Genomic DNA, 22,890 nt, shown 5'->3' on the forward strand with positions numbered 1-22,890 from the left:
GCCACATGATGCTAACATAATGGGGATACAAAAAAGAGCTTTAAAAAACCAGTCTCTGTCCACACCGAGCTTATGTTTTTATGGGTGAGACAAGATAAATGTAAGTCTATATAATGATGAATAAATACAAAGTAACCTTAAAAGGAAAGATTCTAGATCTGGGAAGATGGGGAAATGCCTCCAGGAGAAAGACTTGAAGTAAGATAGTGAGTGAATGGAGAGAAAAATTATATGTGAAAGATGTTTGGAGATAGAAATTACAGGATTTGAAAACTAGTTAGATCTGTATTATAGTATCCTTAAAAACAATAAAGTGTAGAAAAATATTGGATTTGGAGTGAAAGATAATGGGTTCTATTTTGGACATTGTAAATTTTGAATATCTATGGACATCTATTTTTAAATGTCCAGTAGGCAGTTTATATTACGAATCTGGAGGTCAGATGAGAAACTAGATGGGGCAGAATCCACAGATCTGTTTGTTAACTGCGTAAAATGCCAATGACAGTTGGTAATTGAACTCATGGGAGCTGATGAGGTCATAAGTGAAATGGCAAGAAAAAGGAAACTAGTAACTTTGGAGAAAGCTGTTTCAGTTGAATGATGATATTAGAATCCAGATTGTAGAGGGACTAAAAGAGAGAGGAGAGAAAGTGAAGCATAGATAGATTTTTCACAAAGTTTGAGGAGAAGAGGAAGAATTAAAAATTATAGAGAGGGGAGATAATAGTAAAAGTAGAGAAGGGTACAAGGTCAAGGACATTTGATTTTCCTAAAATGTTAAGTTGATCATGTCACCACCACCATTACCACCCCCACTTAATAAACTCCATTGGCTTCCTGTTGCCTCCAGGAACAAATACAAAATGCTATGTTTGACATTCAGAACCGTTCATAGCCTACCCCCTCCTACCTTTCCAGTCTTTTTATACCTTTACATCCCCAACATATATACTCTTTGATCCATTGATACTGGCTTCCTGGTTAGTCTACCAATAAGACACTCCATCTCTCTCAGCTTTAAGCTTTTTTTATTTTTCTGGCTGTCTTCTGCCAGGAATGCTTGCTCTCCTCCACTCTTGACTACTGAACTCCCTGGCTTCCTTTTAAATCCCATTTAAAATCCTACCTTCTCCAGGAAACTTTCCCCAACTGCTCTTAATTCCCATGCCTTCCCTCTGTTATTTTCTATTCTGTATATAGCTTGCTTTGTATATATTTGTTGGCATGTTGTCTTCTTCATTAGACTGTGAGCTCCTGTAATGTTGAGGGATATACCGTGTTTCCCCAATAATAAGACCTATCCCAAAAATAAGCCCTCCCCTTACTGTGTAAGATTCCTCTAAAATAAGCCCTCCCCCGAAAATAAGCCCTATTGAGATTGCTACTGTAGTGAAGGTGATCCCCTGCGCTACACGGTACATTACGGTACCCTCTGTATGCACCGCTCCCCCCCCCCGGGTGAAACACACGCCGCACTCCAAGCTGCATCCAATCAGAGCTGCAGCAGTGAGCGCGTCATCCTGTTCTTTATTGAATTCATTATTGAATAATGGTACATTTTTTTGTTCACATTTACCTGTTTATTAAAATTGCTGTCAATGTTCATTAAAATAAGCCCTCCCCTGAAAATAAACCCTCTGGTGTTTTTCTGTCCAAAAAAATAATAAGACAGTGTCTTATTATCGGGGAAACACGGTAAGATCTTCCCCACCCATTAATAGGCCTCGAGTGGAGCCTATTAAGGGGAGCTTGCTTAGGGGAGGCTTGCTTGTAGGAAGGTTTTCACACCTTTTGTTAATTTCTAAGTAGGCATTGAGTGATGAGGGTTTTGATGCCCCTGGTTCTAAAAAGGGTATATATACTCTGAGATTAGCATTTCGCTTTGGGGCTCACTCACTGGAAGAATGTTATTGTGATTTGACTAGATGAGACTCTGGGTAGCCCTTAAAGGAGCCCCCTGACTTTGAAAAACCCAGATGTTGGTGCTTCTCTCTCTGGTAACTAGATGTATTACCTTGGTCAGAGAGTTAGATAAATCTGTTGATCTGTGCTAATTTCTCAGACAGAAGCCTTTTCTGTTGGTCTTTATTTCTATTTTCTCTGAAGTTCAGGGTGCGCACTTTCCTCCTGAATTAGTGAGTATAATTTAAAAAGATTGTTGACCTCTTAAATAGCTATCTTTGCTAGTAAAGCAGATTCAAGAATCTGTCTTAGTAGCCATCCTGGGTACGCCAGTTTGGTTCCTACTATACCTCCTTGAAGACTGGGACTGCCTTTTGCCTCTTTTTTTTTTTTTATCCCCAGTGCTTAGCACAATGCTAGTACATAGTAGGCATTTAATAAATGTTTATTGAAGTAAAGTTGAAAAAGGGGAGAAGACTGAATTGTTAGAGAATGGTCTGAGGCTTTTTGGCTGGAGTATGAGGTGAGGTTTGCAGCTGGAAGAGGGGTGGGGTAAGAGGATATTGGATACTGGAGAGGAGAGAACGTTTGGAACAGTTGTGGCAAGTGGGATAGTAGATAGATTAGGGAAAAGTAGGATTGCCTTGTTGAATTGAGGGCCCAGTTGAGATTAAATTAAATAAAATTTTTGATAAAAACTTTCCGAACTGTTTCATAACTTAGCTCTGTCTAGCAATAGCTGAGTAGGAATAAAAGAGGAGCCCCCTACTTAGTCAACTCCAATGGCTCCCTTTTACCTGCAGGATCAAATATAAAATCTTGTATGTGGCATTCAAAACCCTTTGTAGCCTGCCCCTTCCCGCTTTTCTATTCTTTTTACACTTTACCCCATTTCATTCCCCATTTAATTTTTGGTACAGTGACCCACCATTCTCCATTCAGTTCCTTGTACTATCTCCTTATTGCAGCCATTTTTACTGGCTGTCCCCAATACCTGGAATTCTCTCCCTCCTCATCTCTGTTTCCAGGCTTCCTTTAAGTCCTAGATAGAATCACACCTCTATAGGAAGTCTTTCCCATACTCCCTTAATTTATAGTTATCTTCCCTGTATTATTTCTAATTTAACCATTTTTTCTTGTTTGTACATAATTGTTTGAATATTGTCTCTCCCATTAGACTAGGAACTTCTTGAGAGTAGGAACTATCTTTTGCCTTGGTTCTTATCCCCAGGCTCAGCACAGTGCCTTGGCACATAGTGGGCACTTAATAAATGTTTATTGATTGATCAACTGAAAGCATCTCATTATTATGCAGAGGATGGATTCTAAATGGGTTAAGTGACCCAGATATATAGGGTCTGTACATAGACATCTGATTTGGAAATGATTGCTACATTAGTAACAGTTTCCTACCTATAAAAAAAATCAGTGTCATTTTTTGTGATATTATTTTAGTGCTTGCCACATCCAGCACTTTTCAACTCTTTTCTTAGAACTCTTTTGACCTTGTTATTATGATTCTTTTATGTTGGTTAGTCATCTCTATGATATAGTTTATAAGTATAGTAATTGTCTTTATTTTTATATATTTTCCATTTTTCAGAGTTAATGCCTCATTTTGAGGAGATTGGCTTGAAGCTACTGCAGTTGAACATTGTCTTTTCATGTCTATTGTTTCTTTTAATATGTTATTAATATTGACCTTTGCCCTAATTAGCTGATGATTTACTGTACAAAGATAATTCACAGATTACGCCCATATTCATAACCAGTTATTTCCTGCATAAGATGAAGTCAGATTCTTTATTTTTTTTTTCATGTTACTATTTGGTAATTACTATGTCTTTCAGCTTGCAAAAAAAAAATGTTTGTAGTATACAAGTGTGAGGCTTCTTACTCCTAAAGTTACCTATTTTTACTTTTATGTGATGTTAGCAAGTATTCTTCATTGATTTCTTTTAGAGAATTTTTCTCACATTTTTTAATATTTTCCCCTAAATCATCCAGTAAAACAAGTTGCTACATAAACTACAGCTACCTTTTATATACACTTACCATGAGCCCTTCAGGAGAAGTTAACAAATTAGACAAGTAATGTTTCTCATTGTCTCTTTGCCAGTTACTTTCAGAGGCAAAATTACAAGCCATTCTTCCATTTAGCTACAGCTTTCCTTCATAGTATGAATGGAAGTATAGGTTGTTAAGGTTAATTTTCTCTTGTTGGGCATTGAAATAAAGACAACACAATTTGCAGTACCAAGTTAAATTCATGCTTGAAAAGACTATAAAAAAGAGAAGAATTTGACTGTGCTCAGACTCTGTCCTCTTTGGCTACCCATACTCGGATACTCTTATCATGGAAGTGAACGGGAATCTCCGAGGACTGGTTGGGTTTTTTGTCAGTTTCATAGGTTGGCATGACCAAAGACTTTAATTAGCATATGCATTTCTTAATTTTTTCATTTGCCTTAAAATTTAATGTAATTAGTATTATGAATGAATAATTGCTGAACACTTGTGTTACAATCCAATGTTCTTTTTAAGTAGTAATAAAAATAATAAATAGCTGACATTTAAATACGATATCTGACTTGAACCACACAACAACCTTATGAGATAGGTACTAAAGGAATTATTATCCCCATTTTAAAAATGAGGGATTGAGGATCATACAGGGTAAGTGACTTGTCCAGGGTCACATAGGCAGTATTTATCAGAATTAGGCTTTGTAGTATTTTCTGTGGTGCTAATTATTAAGGATGTTGACAAAGAGTCTATCATGGAAATAATTCATGAGTTGGACTATTATTCTACTTTTTAAAGTTTGTTTAAAAAGATATAGGACTTGGATGTAATCAAGATGGCTGAGTAAAAACAGGATTTTCTCAGGGCTCCCGCTCCTACCTCCTCCAATTCATGTAAAAGATGACTCTGAACAAACTTTGGAGCTACAGAACCCACCAAATGACACAGAGAAGCTAACCTCCCACTGAGGACAGCCCAGCAGGCCGGCAGGAAGTGGTCAGCACAGTACAGTGGGAGCCTACCCCAGCCCCGTTCTAGTCTTCAGTTTTAGCCTCATGGCAGCCACAACCAGCCTCTGGCTAGAGAGACTTCAGATCACCAGGAGCTGTGGCAGTTTCCTGAATTATAAACCCATAGATGCTAAGGACAAAGTGAGAGGTCAGTGCAGTGTGGACTTTGGGACCTGGGAGTTTTGGAGTGTGATCCAGCCTTTACCCCCAGGGTGAGAAGTGGCTGAGGTGTAGAGGACGTTCAGCCATTGCCATGTGACTGCTTTAGAGCTCCTAGCCTGCAGATTGTAGGGGGACCAAGCGACCAGTCTGAGGGGTAATCACTTTGCTTTAACCTACTTGGATCTGGATCACTGTCTGGGGTGGAGGTCCTGGGGAGTGTGACTAGTGTGCCAGAGTGTGTAGAGGCTTCTGAGAGGGCAGCCAACTAACAGCTCCAGCAGCTGAGAAAACCTCAGTGATTGGGAGAAAGCTCCCCACTCTGGTAGCAGAGTTCTACTGTGGCATAAAGCTCAAAAGGCAAGTAATTGAGTGGCAACATGAGCAAACGAGGAAAGCAAAGCAAGCACAGCGATCCGACTTTGGATTCCTTTTTTGGGGACAAAAAGGATCCAGGCATGGAACAGGAGAACAGGAGGAAGACAGCAGAGTCAGAACTCCTGAACCATAAGCTTCCAAGAAAAGAATAAGCTGCTTACAGGCCATAGAGGAGCTTAAGAAGGATTTTGAAAACCAAATAAAGGAAATGGAGGAAAAAATGGGAAGAGAAATGAGAACGATGCAAGAAAATTATGAAATGAGAGTCAACAACCTGACTGAAGAAAATAATACCTTAAAAAATAGACTAACTCAAATGGCAAAAGAGGCTCAAAAAGCCAATGAAGAGAAGAATGCCTTAAAAAGTCGAATTTGCCAGATGGAAAAAGAATCTCAAAAGCTCACTGAAGAGAATCATTCCTTCAGAATTAGATTGGAGCAAATGGAGGCTGGTGACTTTATGAGAAATCAAGATACTATTGAAAAGATCCAAACAAATAAAAAATTGAAGGCAATGTGAAATATCTCATTGAGAAGGCCACTGGCCTGGAGAATAGATCCAAGAGAGATAATTTAAAAATCGTTGGACTACCGGAAAGACATGATCAGAAGGGGAACCTGGAGATCATCCTTCAGGATATTCTCAGGGAAGGTTGCCCTGATATTTTAGAACCAGAGGGCAAAGTAGAGGTTGAAAGAATCCACTGATCACCTCCTGAAAAAGATCCCAGAAAAAAAACTCCTAGGAATATTATAGCCAGGTTCCGGAATTCCCAGATCAAGGAGAAAATATCACAAGCATCCAGGAAGAAACAATTTGAATATTGTGGAAACACTTTCAGGATAACACAGGATCTGACAGCTTCTACACTGAGGGATCGAAGGGCTTGGAATATGATATTCAGGAGGTCAAAGGAGCTGGGATTAAAACCAAGGATCACCTATCCAGAAAAACTGAGTATCATGTTTCAGGGGAAAATATGATCATTCAGTGGAATAGAGGACTTTCAAGCATTCTTGATGAAAAAAACAGTTGAATAGAAAATTTGACATTCAGATACAAGAAGCATGAGAAGCTAAACAGGGAAAAGAAATCATAAAGAACTTATCAAAGTTGAACTATTTACATTCCTACCTGGAAAAACAATAATTGTAACTGATGAAACTTTTCTCAGTATGAAAATGTTGAAGGGAATAGAAATGTGTGTATGAAATAGAAATATATACATATGTGTGTATGTATGTATACATACATATATGTCTATATAGGAGGGTATAAGAGTATATTAATACATATGTGAGTATGTATATATATATATATATATGTGTATGTACAGGTATACATAGAGGGCACAGGACCAATTTAATAAGAAGGGATGATACTTAAAAGGTGAAATTAAGAGGTGAGGAGGAATATAATGAGAGGAGATAGAGATAGAATGGGGTAAGTTTTCTCATAAAAAAGAGGCAAGGGAAAACTGTTACAATGGAGGAGAAGAACAGGAAGGCAAAAGGGAATGAGTTAACCTTATTCTCAATGAATTTGGCTTAGGGAGGGAATGACATACACAATAAATAGGGTATTTCACCCTACAGAAGAGTAGGGGGGAAGGGGATGAGAGGGGGGATGATGGAAGGGAAGACAGGCTGGGGGGGAGGGAAGTTGGAAGCACCCACTTTTAAAAAGGGACAGCATCAAAGCAGAGAATAGAACAAGTTGGGGGTGGGATAGGATGGAGGGAAATATAGTAAGTCTTTCATAATATATCCATTATGGAAATATTTTGCATAGCTACACATGTACAACCTACATTGAATTGTTTATCTTCCCAGTAAGGGTGGGTGACAAGGGAGGAAGGGAAAGAATCTGGAATTCAAAGGTTTAAAAGCAAATGTTTAAAATACACACACACACACAGACATACATATATACATATATAATTATTGTTGTTGTTATTTTGCATGTAACTGGGAGGTGAGATGTACAGGCACTGGGGCATGGAGATCCACCATACCCTACTAGAGGGTCAGAGGGGGAATGGGGAAGGATATGGGAGAGAGAGGATTGGGGGAGGGGATATTCAGTGGGATTGCTGTTTTGGGGTGGTGTGTGGGGGAAAAATGGGGAGAAAATTTGTAATTCAAAATCTTGTGGAAATGAATGATGTAAATTAAAATTAATTAATTAATTAAAATTTTAAAAAAGATATATAACTATATAAACCCAAAAGTTATTTCCCGTATTCTTTGTGCTATCTTTGAAAATTTACATGTAACAACTAGGTGAATATTTTTATTTTAAGAAGGATTTTATAAAAAATGAAAATATGATTTTTGTCCTTCATTTTGAAGCAAATATAGCAAGCAATATATTTAACAATATGGCTGTTATACATATGTATATTTGCTCTCTAAAATGTATAATCCTAGGATTAAGTTAGTTATTTGGTGTTGGCTCTTGGTTTGTTGCCATGGAAATATGGAAATTAGTATGGACACAAGCTGTTTAATATTGTGACTTCACCATCATTTAAACAAGAGAAGATGAATTGTGAGTATAAGCACATATAGTTTTGATGGTTATAAAAGGTAAATAAATGCTTTTATACTGAGTGAGTAAGATCAGTCGATGTAATTTTTAAATATAATGTTTAATGTAAGATAAAATAAATCTTGTGGCCTTATAGAAATATAATTTCACCATATGGTCTGAATTTCACACCTCTCTTGTTTGTCCCATTCTCTAGGACTTTAGTCACCATTCCAAGGAAGACCTCAGCAATAGGGAAGGTAGCACTGTAAGCACTGAATGCATCGAACCAAGAACAATGGATCTGAAATTCAACAACTCCAGGAAATATATTTCTATCAGTGTCTCTTCCAAAGCCCAAGCTATGTCGCCACACATCAAGTCAATAGATGACATTGTAGTACTTGGCATAAATCTCAGCAAATTTAACAAACCCACTCAGTTTTTCATATGTGTTACAGGAGTTTTTGTATTTTACCTAATCTATGGATATTTGCAGGTAAAGAAAAAATAATCAAATTTTCATTTATTTTTTGTTTATTGATGCCACTTACTCTTATGGGATAGGATGATATATACATAAACGTGTATACATGGATATCTATGTGTGTATACATACACCATTTTGCTGACTTAGTAAATCCCAGATTTTAAGTAGACAGAAGTTTTGTCAAATATACTTTTTACATCAGTTTTCTGGCTATCTCTGATAGGATAAAGTTAATTCTGTATTACAAGTAAAGGAACATTATGATTTTCATAAAAACCTGAGCTGTATTTTGCTCTGATTCTTATTAGTGATAGAAAAAGTTATGAAATTTGATTGTAATAGACTGCTTTACAGATTTAAAACTTTCTTTGGAGGTTTAAAGTAAATGTAACTTAAGGAGGTAATATGTGCTCTGAATAGGCTCAAGGTCATTATTATCAATTGGCAAAGTCAGTTAATTAGTAAATGTTTATTAAGAGCCTACTGTATGCCTACCACTCTATTGTGCTGAGCCAAGGGGATAAAAAGAAATTCAAAAGACAGACTCTACCCCTCAAAGAGCTCTTAATCTAATGGGAGAGGACATTCAAACAATTATATACAAACAAAAAGTATGCAGAATTAATAGGAAATAAGTCAATAGAAGGAAGAGAGCATTAAGAAGATATTGAAAGACTATCTATAGAAGGTAGGATTTTAGCTGAAACTTGAAGGAAGCCAGAGAAGCCCTAAGGCAAAGATGAAGAGAAAGAACATTTAAAGCTTGAGAGACTAGCCAGTGAAAATATCTGGAACCAGAAGATGGAATGTCTTGTTCAAAGAACAGAAAGGAGGCCAATGTCACTGGAATGAAGGATACTTGGGGTGCACGGTATAAGAAGACTAGAAAGATGGGAAATAGAAAGGGTGGCAGTTACTTACTAAGGACCTTGAATATCAAACAGGATTTTATATTTTATCCTGGATGTGATATGGAGCCATTGAAGTTTATTGAGTAGAAGAGTGACATGGTTGGACTTGCTTTTTTGGAAAATTATTTTGACAGATAAGTAGAGGATGGACTGTGGTAAGCAAATCATCCAACTGGTTATTGAAATAATCCAGGAGTGAGATGATGGGGGCCTCCACCAAGGTGGTGGTAGTGTCAGAGGAAAGAAGGGGAATATTCAAGAGGTGTTAAAAGTGGACTGCTTTGGCAACATACTGTATATGGAGGTGTGAGAGAGTCAAGAATGATACTTGTGAACCTCATCTCTTTAATGATAGAGAAGTTTGGAAAGGGGAGTGATGCACGTTTTGGGGAAAAGATAGTGAGTTCAGTTCAGACATGTTGAGTTTAAGATGTCTGCAGGATATCCATTCAAGATTTCTAATAGGCAATTGTAGACGTCACATTGGAGACCAGCAGAGAGGTTGGGGCTGGATAAATATATTTGAGAATCATTAGCATAGTGATAATAGTTAAATCCATGGGAAGTGATAAAATCACCCAGTGAAATCTTATAGAAGGGGAAGTGAAGAGGGCTCAGGACAGCATAGAGCTATTGATCCAATAAAGGACAGTCCTAAGCATAAGGGCCAGCTTTTACAAGACTCTGCTCATCACTGGAGATACACAACCAACAAAAATAATCTCTACCCTGAAGGATCTTATAGTCTTATTAGGGGAGACAACTTGTTTACAAATAAACCTATCTAAAATAAATGCAAAGTAAATTTGAGGGAGGCACTGACAGGTGGGAGAATGAGGATTGTCAGGAAAGGATTTATGTAGAAGGTGATACTTGACCATTTTTAAAAGGAAAAAAAAAAAACGAGATTCAGAGATACAAGGCCAGATGCAATGCCCATGCAGAGACATGAAGACAGAACAAGTGTCATGTCAGGCACAAAAAATTTTATCAAACCCTTTTTGAAAATCTTTAATATTTATACTTTATAGTAATTTCACCATATTGGAATCTGTCCAAAGAAGCATAAAAAAAGTTTCATTAAAATAACCCTCTTAGAACAAGTTCATTTATCTGCCCCATCCAGAATCTTTTTTTTAGCATTTCTTATAAGTACTTGTAAAATATGCAGCACAAGAAATTTACCAATAAGGCATGGTTTTGATTAAAATTGAAATTTAAAAGACGGCTATTGTTAGAAGGGTTACATGACTAGTTTGCTTCTAGTTTCTTTATGGTTGTTAAATGCAGCAAAATGTAAAGGCTTCTTTTTAGTTTGAGGATGTTTTAACTACAAAGACCCAGTTTTATGTAATGAGTTATACCATTATTGCAGAAGAACAGGAATTGGCAATTTGAACAGTTTTATTGAGGAAACTTTTTAAAATAACAATTAGAAATAAAAGGTGACTGTCTTCCTTTACTTTAAAGTAGCATCCACAAAAATCAAAAGTTACCTTAAAAGCTCATAATCATAATTCAAGTCATGTTGGCCATTTTTATTTTTGAAGTTTATATTCCTATGAAAATAGTTTTATATGGAAATGATATTAGACTTCATTTAAAGTCTTTGGTAATGATAAATTAGATAGTTTAATTACACATACTGATAGTCATATTTTATTTTGAATGCCAAAACATACTTTTGAGAGCTGTGATTTTATTTTATGTTCTCTTATCCAAAAGAAACCAAGACATTTTACAGATTGGTGGTACAAAGGAATTAGTAGTTCCTTTTTGACAGTAGTGCCAAAGGGCACTTTAAAATCTGTTTAATATCAGTAAATATCTAATTCAGTATTTTGTTGCTTTAGTTTTTGTTTTTAAACAAAAAGACTAATACTCTTCTCTGATTTCTGTTTTTTTTATTTCAAGCATAGTTGTTATTTATTTGTTGAGGACATTTAAAACTATGAAGATTAACATTTGCTAAGCTTATTTTCAACAACAAAATCTCATTCTTGTAGAGTGAGTCATGAGCATACAGAACTCCCAATTCAGACAAATTGTGGTAAAATCAGTCTGGTTTGTTAAGAAGTTGGAATTATAGGATTGTTTTAAAGAAAATTCTTCTTTTTTCATTTTGTTATAGTAACTGTTTTGATGACAAGAGCAGACATGTCTAATCAGTAAATTTATTATGTATAAATTATGCTTCTAAAGTGCTTTTAAACAGCTTTCTTAATCTGGTTAAACATTCCCTTTCGAAGTGGAATTATTTATACTGTTAACTTCATTAGTATACTAATATTTGTAAAAGGCATGCTAAACTCCCACTCCACATCTAAAATATTTCACTTCTAAGTTACTGGAATTCAAATCAATTAGATTTTATAGAATTCATGATCAGTAAAATACATCTTAGCAGTGATTGAGTTGAACTAATTATGTGTCTTTTTAGAGAACCATAATTATGATAAGTTTGAGCTTGAGCTCACACATACATTCTAATAATTAAACTATGCTACCTATTTAATCAGTGTCTTGGGAATGTTGGAATAAACTACCTTTTGATTGTCATTTTGGCAATTCTTTCAGTTGCAGTAATTATATAATATTAACCTTTCAGAGGGAAGAATGAAATGCCTGGATTTTTTTCTTCATAAACCCCTTCCTTGTTTTTTACTGGGGACTTGCCTTTGTATCAGCTAATAACAGCTCTGTGGAAAGTGGCTTCCTACGTTATTATTCTTTTGTAGAGTAACTGTCAGGCTCTATGTTTGGGCTCAGTCTGACTTACCTGTTTCAGAAGTCTTATAGTCTCATTTGTTGTCATTGATTTTCTTTAAGCTCTACTTTTTAATACTGTGTTTTGAGTTCTAGCATTTTAATTATTTATGGGTAATCATATTTGAACTTAAATGATTTCATATATTTCTTGACAGGAGCTGATATTTTCAGTGGAGGGTTTTAAGCCCTTTGGCTGGTACCTTACTTTAGTTCAGTTTGGGTTTTACTCCATATTTGGACTAATAGAACTTCAGCTTATTCAGGACAAAAGGAGAAGGTATGATTTTTTTTCCTAATTAAATTATGAATAAGATTTTATTTTTTTCCACTAGTCTTCTAAGAATTTTGCATATGAAGGTTATATTTGATACCCAAGAGTGTAAGATAAAATTTTCAAAACAATTATTAGCTTCTTAAATGATAACAGTTGACAAATAACAATTGAACAGTTTCAATTCTGTCATTATTATACTTTTTAAAATATTTGTTCCTCAAATAATTCTCGTAGAAATTAACTGAGAAATGCAAAATGTTGTTCCATAATTCTTTCTAATGGGATTTGACTCCTAATTCATTTTTCTTTCTTAAAACAAAATGACAATCAGTAGAAGTTTTCAAATTCATATATATTAAGTAGGCATAATCTATTTCAATGAAATTTTGTTTGTGTAAGTTTCAGTGAGGTGTGGAATCACAGACTGAAGTACATAAAATTGCTAATAAAATGATGACATGGAATATCACTCTCACTTTTCACAGTAATAATTAAATTGTATTTGATAGGATGTGTTCAAACCACTATTTTCATACTCATAACTTTTTTGTTTTTATTTAACAGCCACCTGGATTAGAAAAAAAAAACCTCTTAAAAGTCTGTCACATATTATTTGTAAACCATTCATAAGACATATCAAACTTCTAGCAGTCTAAAGTTTGTGAAATAATCTTGGAAGTATGTGTGCTTTGATGTTTTCTGTCATCATAAATCCTTATATTTATTTAAATATATATTTTTAGAGTAAGAAGGCTTTAACTCATTTGTATACTGATCATTATTGGTGTTTGATAGTTAACAAGATTCTGGCTACTAGCACTGATATAAATATCTAATTTTAAAGGAAAGACAAAATTTTATTAGTAATAAAGCTGGATACATCACAATACTTAATATTAAGAGAGCAGCTTTTTTATTAGTTATTTTTTTTTCTTCCAAAATCCTGCCATGTTTAATTAGCATGGTAAGAAATGAATTGTAGCAATAATTATCAAAATTCTTCAGGCTTCTAGTGTGCATTTTTTATTCCATATCTAAAATTCCTAATCTCCAGTGTATTGTTAGGGTTGATCTGAAGTTGATGAAGTAGAAACATATAGATACATCTATAGAAATATAGATATATCTACTCAAACAGTTGCAAAAATTTCAGCCCTTTTGATTTCCATTGCTGATTTTGTAGAACCCCCAAAGTGATGCTTTTTCTTTTCCTTCCTTCCTTCCTTCCTTCCTTCCTTCCTTCCTTCCTTCCTTCCTTCCTTCTTCTTTCCTTCCTTCCTTTTTCTTTCTTCTTTTTCTTCTCTTTCTTTCTTTTTTTGCTAAAGGGTAGAACAAAATTCTCACAGAGAATTAGAGATGCTACTAGAAATATTTTGGGGATGTTTGAAAGCCACTGGTTTCCTGGTCACTCATAAGATAGAAAGTAGCTGGTGCTATTTTATTAAATGAAACATGATATGTAGATGATGAAAGTTATATTAACTCAAATTTTAATATTTAACTTCCCAAAAGAATTACTGTAGCCAATTTTAGCTTTACAAATGGCATTTAAAGAACTTCAACACTTAATTTTCATAACCTTTAAGTATCATCCCTTTGGTAGGACCGCATTAACCCCCAGATTATTTTAAAATAAGAGTATTTGATTTCATGTTTCAAGGACAAGTGAAGGAAGAATTGTGGTACTTTGTTGGGGAGATGAATTTATAAACTAAATAAAATAATTTATCAACTAAATGTAACTTTGAATTAATTTGTTTTCATTAAATGTCTACCTGAGATATATTTTATGGCTGAAGAATAAAACCCTCCAAAATTGGACTTACCAGTAAGACACTGACAGCCCCTAAATTACAGCATCTCTGTAGATATTTGGAGAATAAAGATGTGTAGAATTTTAGATATTTATTTCTTAAGTTTTCATTAAAACTGATGCTGTTCTTTGAACCAAAAATGTTATTTATATATGTTGCATGCCTTTTGCTTCCCTGTAACTTTGTTGTTATTCCCTTTCTGAACTGTTTTATTATTTAGCACTTTGACCAAAGGCTGAAGAGAGGAAATCTAATTTTTTTCATGGTTAAATATTCAGTGAAGAAAAGGTTAAAAATATTTGTAAAATAGATTTGATGACTAAGTATTTAGTTTATTTATTCCCCTACCCCAAGCCTCTTTGACCTGTATAACTGAGAACTGACTATAGCTTGTATTACATTTTCAGCCTAGTTACTTTATAAGTATAATTGGTCAACATAAGATCATGTGTTCCTTAATAAAGGAAATTTTAAAAATCAATATAAACTTTTAAAAAGTTTCAACTATAACATCATCTTCCCAAGAATTGAGAATTTATGAAAGTATTTGAAACCAATAAACATCTTTGACTGGCATATACTTTTATTTTCTGGGCACTTTTTGCCAAAGAATAAAGCAAATTAAAAATATGTAAGTCAAATATGTTGAATTAGATAGTTTGATTAACCTAATATAAACTTGGAGTTTTGATTTTCTAATTCTATATTTATCAGTTCTCAGCAAAAATGTACTCTGAACCTACAAATAGACTATATCTATAGTAAGCCTAATCGAAGTATAAAAGTAAAATAATAGATTGGTTATTTGGCATTTTATAATCCACCCCATGACAAAAGAAATTTTAGTGACTTAGGTAATTTTTTTCTGCATTTTGTCACACAGTTTGTATATATGTTGACAAAAGTATTGTGTGTCTTGAAGAATACAATTTGACATATCTTATACCTTCAGAAAAAAATTAATTTTCATATTTTGCCTTTTATGAACTATATTCATAAGCAGTTTTTCACAAATGTTTTATAATTTTTAAATCAAAATCAAAATGACTTTTTCCAACATATTTCCAAAAAGTTATTAAAAATACAAGGGCCATAATTTTAAGCTTTAAAAAAATGCCTTGGCTTAAGCAATGCTAAGCAAAAATTAGAAAATTATTTACTAAATCATTTCCCTTTTGTGAACACATCTTGAGTTGTTTCATTATTAATTTGGTCCCCAGTCTTCATTTTAATGTTAATTGTGTTTCACAGGATACCAGGAAAAACCTATACGATAATAGCTTTTCTAACCGTGGGTACTATGGGTTTGTCAAACACTTCCTTAGGCTACCTGAATTACCCCACCCAAGTCATCTTCAAGTGCTGCAAATTGATTCCAGTTATGCTAGGAGGAGTTTTTATTCAAGGTAATGATTGATTTTTAATATTCCTTAGAGCTAATTAAAGATTGTCCATTAGAGGTTTTTTTAATAACATCTGACATTTAAAAAAGGATTTAGCTTCCATTATAAAGTGGTAAGTGTTCATTTTCATTTTTTTAATTATGAGTGGTGTATTACAAAAAGAACCTAATTATCAAAACAAAATACAGTTATGTTCTTTGTTGCCTCTTGCACCTGGATGCAGGCAGTTCAGTCAGGATTTTTCCCACATTTCCGAGATTTAGAAAACTTTTTGTTTTTTTTTAAATTAAATTATTTGAGAGAATTTATATTCATCCTTATTCTTGAATTTTAGTTTTTCTTGATGATGGGTAAAAGTCTGATGAGGAAAGCCAGTTACCAAGCAAATAAGAATTGTTTGAATTGAAATTTAGAAGAATGAAATTAGATTGACTCCCTTCATCCTCTTGCTCTTTAATTATTCTCTTTATTCCTGAATTATATACAATTCATAAAAATACGTTACATTTATTTACATTATTTAAAGTTGATATTAAAAAGAGGAGACATTAATAGAGCCCTCTACTCTTTCAGTTAAAGGAGAATAAATGTAGCCAAGACTATTTTATCTGTCCTGATGGAGTGGGAAAGTACACGAATGTTCAAAATACATTCCTTTTTCCTTTTGGAATTCACCACACTTCAGCAAAACAATGAAGTGACTACATAAACCTTATTTATCCTATCCTGTGCTCCCCACCAACCTACTCTCATTAGCACTCCCTCCTCAATGCTGAAAATGGACAGGATGTCACACTTGAGTAAAGAATTACCCCGAACAAAACCGTTCTTTCCCTAGGCTTCTTTTTTGATTCATTCTGGTCCCTATAGAACTATATGTGGAAATAAGAGTTAACAAAGTAAGTACTAGCAATAAGAATTTAAGGCACTTGTTTCAGATAAAATTTGTTTTATCTGAAAATATTTGTTTCAGATAAAATATTCTAGGAACAATCTGCCTTAAGATAATTAGATGTTAAGTAAACTTTTTATAAAGATTTGCTCTTTACACATAATATTCACTTCTGGAAAAAGAATTTATAAATGAAAATATATATAATAGCCACATTTCTTTGTGACTTTGATTCTCAAATACTGAGATATAAATAATAAAACATTTGGATTTATGGTCACAATATAGCATAGCCATCTCTCTTCCTCCTGAGTGGTAATGATCTTCTAACCTCATATAGTACTTTGTTTTGCAGCTCTCTAATAAACTTTTCTTATAATGTTGAATTTGATAGTTATCCATTTTGGCATCTAACCCCCATTTTCTGTCCTCCCAGTAGCTAGCGCAATGCTTTATAAGCAGTATGTGTTTAATAAATGTTTGTTGATTGATTAAATGTGATAAAACTGCTAATACTCAGTGTTTTTGTCAGTGTCCAAACTCAAATTTTATTTCCCTAACACCTCAGTGTTAGTATATAGATGTTAAAGTATAGGTGATGTTTGAGTAATATTTTTAAGATCATGTTAATAAAATACACCATGTATATCTCATATAAATTGGAAACTAAGTGGCTCTATGGGATTTTAATATTTTAGCAGCCGCACTACCCTACATCATCACTCCAGTAATATCTAGAATTGACTACCTAGAAGAACTGTATAACCATGTATGTGTATGTATGGTTTTCTTCAGAATTCAGAAATCATTGCACTTAATAGTAAAGTGCCCTCATTAAGTTCATTGAAAATTCTTTTCTTCCAACTCCTAGATTACAAACTTGAGGAAAAGAGCTGTGTTTTATTTATTCTTAACACAGAATCACAGAATTTTAGTGTTAGAAAGGGACTTCACTGGTCATTGGGTGATTGCAAGCCCAGACTATGAAGCCTTTGAATGAGCTCATTGCTTTGTATCAAATGGGTATGCAGTAAATGTCCATTAAATGTTGGGTGTCACTAGTTTTTCTTTAGAAATATTTATAAACACAGTGAATAGAGCGCTGGCCCTGAAGTCAGGAGGACCTGAGTTCAAATTTGACCTCGGACACTTAACACTTAACAGCCGTGTGACCTTGGGCAAGTTGCTTAACCCCAATTGCCCTGCCTTCCCCCCTCTAAAAGAAAAAAAAAGAAATATTTATTAAGTATTGTAAAAAAAGAGGGAAACCAATCTTACCCCATTTAGAACATTTTTAGTGTTAACTAATAACCTATTGGAAAAGATTTGAAGATATATTTGTACCTTAGTTTTAGTGGAGTTAAAATCTCACTTCAATTAATCTACCACATTATTGAATGCTTAGATTTGTGTTAAACTCCTTCTTAACAGAGAAATTATGACTGCTCAAGGTCACATACCTTGTAGTGGCTGAATTTAATCTACAAACCAGGCCTTACTCTTTGATTCTGTGATGATATTTGAAAAATGGATATCTGCTGTACTTTTACTTCATGGACTTGTTATTCCTTTCCAACCCTCCAAGTCTTTATATACATTTTTTTAAGTTGCTATAGCCAATACAGTTCATCAGTTAGTAGCTAACCTTCTCCTGATAAATATCTGTTAATTTAGGTGGCCCCTGATAGCAGACAGATGTTGCTGGGTCTTCTTGGTAAGGGCCTGCCAGAGCTTATGATAGTATATCAAAGTTTTTTTGTGGAAGACTTTATTAAATTCAAAGCACAAAACTGCAATAAGTAAATATGCATAAAATGGGAGGGTCTGATATTTATGAACATTTGTTCTGTATAGGAAAGCGTTACAATATTGCCGATGTATCTGCTGCAGTTTGTATGAGTCTTGGCCTAATATGGTTTACTCTAGCTGACAGTACAGTTGCACCGAATTTCAACTTGACAGGTAAGAAACTCTTTATATTCTTGAATTTCATAATCATTTTTACCTTTGCATAAGACTTACTTAAATTTTATAAGAATTTTGGATGATGGTCTGGTAGAGGTCCAGAATAGCAATTTACATGATTCTGTCATGTACTCTATTGAAGAATTAGATTACAAAGGTCATTGGAAATAATGTAATTGTTTTGGTGGCCTTTGGATTCTGACCCCATGTGAACCATAGTTTTGCCCCATGTTCATAATAATTGACATTCCTATAGAGCTTTAAAGTTTGCAAATTGCTTTATATATATGATCTCATTTGAATTGACCAGGAACCCTACAAGGTAGTTACCAAGGTAGACATTATTATAATCTCCATTGTACAGAGGAGTTACTTAACAAATGTTTATTGAATTAAATTAAGTCAAATTGAAAGGGGAGTCATTCTCCTAAGCCAGATTACAGATCTAGAGTTGCCAAGAAAGACCAGAATTTTCAGACATACCTTCTTTCTGTGCTTCAGAAACTTTAAATTTTGACTCTACTACTGATCCTGGAAAAGGAGGTTATCATTAGGAGTGTGTTACTAATTTGAAGTTCAGTTTACAGGAGATGCTCTCCCTCTTGCTCTTTATTCCCAGTGAAATAATCTCCTCAAAGGGAAACAAAAACCTCTTGGGCCTCATCATTTAAAACATGTACAGAGCCACTCATGCTGTTTAGGAGACCACTGTTAGTGCTATGGGGATATTATAGGGTAAGGACAATCCTAGTTCATATTTATTAGAAGTATTCACTCTACATAGAGACACACCCCCAAAATGTTTCCAAGTCAATAAGTCTACATTAGCTTATTAAGTAATGTAATTATTTAAACAACAGGGATGGGAACTGACCTTGTACCTTCATTCACTGGCATGAGGACTTTCAATAGAAATTGTCAGAGTAAATTAAATGTCAATGATGTGGAATTTTCCAGTTATAGCTAATTCCCTCTAACAATATAGACTAGAATGTCTCCTCTGCAACTTAAAGCAGATCTTAACCTTTCTTTGTCAAGGATTTCTTTGGCAGTCTGATGACGCCCTTCTCAGAATGTCATTTTCAAATGTATAAAATAAAATGTATAAGATTATAAAGAAAAAACATGGTTATCAAAATACACATATTTTTTAAATTTTGTAACAAGTTTGTAGACTGCAAGTTAGAAAGACTTAGAGAGTTGCCTAGGTTAAGTGACCAGGATCACACAGCCGGTATGATTCACAGGTTAAACTCAAACCCAGGTCTTACTTGCTCAAGAACAGCCCACCTATCCTCTATGTTTCACTGCTTATTATTTTTAAAATAGGAGAACAATGCTTCAAATGAATTTTTGTCACTTTAGGAAGCCATACAGATAAGAAAAATATCATTTCTTGAATCATTTTTATTATAAATTCTGTTGAATGTCATCATTACTGAAACCAAATGGTATGATTTTAGGTCCAATACAAGACATGCTTTTTAGTAAGGAGATTAATCTTTTTGTGTGTCTACTAAAAGATGTAAAGGAAATTTCACATGAGATTTAAATGGACATGGCATGGCAAAACAATTTCCTTTTATGTGAGAATTCAAGTTTAAGAATGTTTTAAAACCTGAATACTTTATTGTGTTTCCTATATTTAAATAAGGAGACTTTTTTGTTTCTTTTACTTTCTGGAAGGTGTGGTTCTTATCTCCCTGGCCCTCTGTGCAGATGCTGTTATAGGAAATGTACAGGAAAAAGCTATGAAGATGCACAATGCTTCAAATTCAGAAATGGTAAGTATGAACTCAAACACACTGTTGTATTTTCAAATTTAAAAACTTAGATGTAAGAATGTACCTTATTTTATGTAGTAACTGTCTTCCTGAAAAATTGTTGGTGAATTTTGTTTTTGGTACATCAGATCACTTTAAATGCACTGGGAACATAAATCCTTTTGTGAAAAAAAATGCAATGTAAATCATCTACCCCTGTCTAATCTATCTTATTGGAAATATATTTATTACATTGTCTTAAAGTAAGGTAAACTCCTAAAGTATATAAATGTTTCTCTTTGAAAGATAATGTTTGGATTTATAATTATCATTTTTTCTCACTCCTAAAACATAGTATTTTTTTTTCATTTTTTATAGCTTGAAAAAGAAAATTGATATATGTGCTTACATCATCATGTAAGTGAAAGGCAGTATGCTTTGTGGTCAGATTGCTAGTCTAGATCTCCAGACACTTGAATTCTGTTTTCTGGCTCCATTATTAAGCTGCTGTGTGTATGTTTGGATATGACATTGGAGCTCCTTTCATTTGTCTTTATAGCTGTAAAAAATGTTAGATGATAATTCTGTAGCCTCCCAAACTCATAAGATATGAGAATATATAGTATCTCTAAAGTAAAAAGTAATCATATAAACAGAAATGACAACTGGAAGGAATACTTTGACTTTTAAGACTAGACAATATTAATGCAGTTTTCCCCTAGCATTTAATAGAAATTCTAGCATCAGGTTAAGGGTTTACCAATAGAAAGAGATACTGTACACCTTTAATTTCAAATGGCCTCCTTTTGCAGTACTAGGGTTCTAATTTAGAAGGAAGTAGGGAATCTGCATTTTCTTTGCTCCCTTTGAAAGTCATAGAGAAGACCTTTCTGCCACCTGTCTTATAAAGCTACATTTAGAAGTTTTAAGTATTTATACTTGGGGGTGGGGGGAGGGGACTTTAATGTATATAATTTGTAACTTGCCCCTAAACTATCATTGACTGTTTTAACTGAAAGGTGACTGGAAGAAGAATACATATTTAGGAGGGCAGGGAGGGAAGAAGCAAATGTTTGTAAATTACATACAGATACACACATATATAAAATATTAAGACTAGTGTAAGTGAATCTTTATGAACATATAGTTAGAAGAAAGAAGTCATGCCCAAATTAAGTGACCTGGATCTTTCAGTTGTAAACAAATTTAGGCTTAGAAACCAGGCAATTGTGTGAAATTTTGTGTTAGGACAAAATCCTAACTGTATTGTATCAAATAAAAATGAACCAATAAGTATAAAGATATTGTTGGTAAAAAGTAATTGTATTTTACTCAAGTATTTCCCTCTAGTTACACTAAGAAGCAGTTTGATATTGCTGGTGTGTGTGGGGGGTGGGGAGGGAAGTGTTGGGATCAAATTACCTAGGTTCAAATCCTTATTTAAGATCCACCAAAAAAATTTAGAAATTAAAAACTCACAGGAATTAGTCATAACTGGAAAATTCCACATCATTGACATTTCATATACTCTGGCAGTTTCTAGAAGTGACATTGAGTTGTATCTGAAAGGACTCCATTTTTTTAATAGTTTTTTTTTAAGCCTATTCATGAATACATTTTTAAAGATCTTGAAGTGTATGTGTATATGTATGTGTGTGTATACATATATATTTATATATACATACATATATATGACAAAGTTCAGAGAGAAAGAGTGTTCTTTTACTCCTCCAAGTACATATCACTATTGAGCAAAGAACTTTCTAGTAACTGAAAATTACAGTGACAATGACAGTCATCTTGATTGGAAACAGTCAGCCAAAACATAAACCTGGGGAGAGAAGGCACACAATTATATGGTAATTAGTCACAATGATGAAAGTAGAATGATCAGTCCTTTTATCAAGTATGTACAATGAGCTGGGTGTCATGCAAGGCCTGGGGGTGAGGGAGAGGGTGTTACAAAAACAAAAATTAAACACTTGCTACCTCACTTGAGGGAAATTTCTGAAGAAAGTCAATAGCTGCTGGGAGATAGGAAAGCCTAGTTAAGAAGTAGCAGTGGAGCTGTAAGTTAAAGCAAATTAGGGTTTTTTAAAGACAAAGATGAGGAGGGAGTACATTGCAGCTGTGGGGCATTCCAGCCTGTGCCAAAGTATGAAGAGAGGAAATGGGAAGTCATATCTGAACAACAGTAAGGTAACCAAGTTTTCTATACCCAAAAGTACATGAAGGAGAGGGACATGTAAAAGTTGGAAAAGTAGGTTCAAACAAAGTTATGAAGGGTTTTAAATGCCAAACGAAGGTGTTTATATTTGGTCCTGGAGGCAATAAGCAGCCATTGGAGCTTATTAAGCTGGGGGAAAACATGGTCAGGTGTGTGTTTTGGGAATATCACTTTGGTAGCTGTGTGAAAGATGAATTGGAGAGGGAAGAGATGAGACAGGAAACCAATTAGAAGGTTATTGCAACAGTCCAGGCAAGAGGTGGTGGTCATGGTGGTGGTGCTGATAATGATGATGATGACAGCTGATACTTATATAGCACCTACTCTGTGCCTGGCATTGTAGGAGAGTGGCAGTGTGAGAAGAGAGAATTGGGT

The 22,890-nt window shown here is 34.3% G+C and overlaps 1 protein-coding gene across 2 annotated transcripts in view; it reads left to right on the forward strand.

Annotated features, from left to right (window-relative positions):
• SLC35B3 (solute carrier family 35 member B3) overlaps window positions 1-22,890 on the forward strand; it is a 55,877-nt gene that overhangs the window by 10,263 nt on the left and 22,724 nt on the right. For both annotated transcript variants that reach the window (XM_069103516.1, XM_069103517.1), the window contains exons 2-6: window positions 8,225-8,506; window positions 12,333-12,454; window positions 15,517-15,671; window positions 18,415-18,522; window positions 20,212-20,309. In XM_069103516.1, coding sequence (XP_068959617.1) covers window positions 8,306-8,506; window positions 12,333-12,454; window positions 15,517-15,671; window positions 18,415-18,522; window positions 20,212-20,309 — 684 coding nt within the window. In that variant the 5' untranslated portion in view covers window positions 8,225-8,305. The remainder of the gene's footprint in view (window positions 1-8,224; window positions 8,507-12,332; window positions 12,455-15,516; window positions 15,672-18,414; window positions 18,523-20,211; window positions 20,310-22,890) is intronic.

This window comes from Petaurus breviceps, unplaced genomic scaffold, assembly GCF_028583685.1.
Source record: "Petaurus breviceps papuanus isolate PSGF00001 unplaced genomic scaffold, PetGlider_PUasm1.0 582, whole genome shotgun sequence".
In the NCBI taxonomy this organism is placed as follows: domain Eukaryota; kingdom Metazoa; phylum Chordata; class Mammalia; order Diprotodontia; family Petauridae; genus Petaurus; species Petaurus breviceps.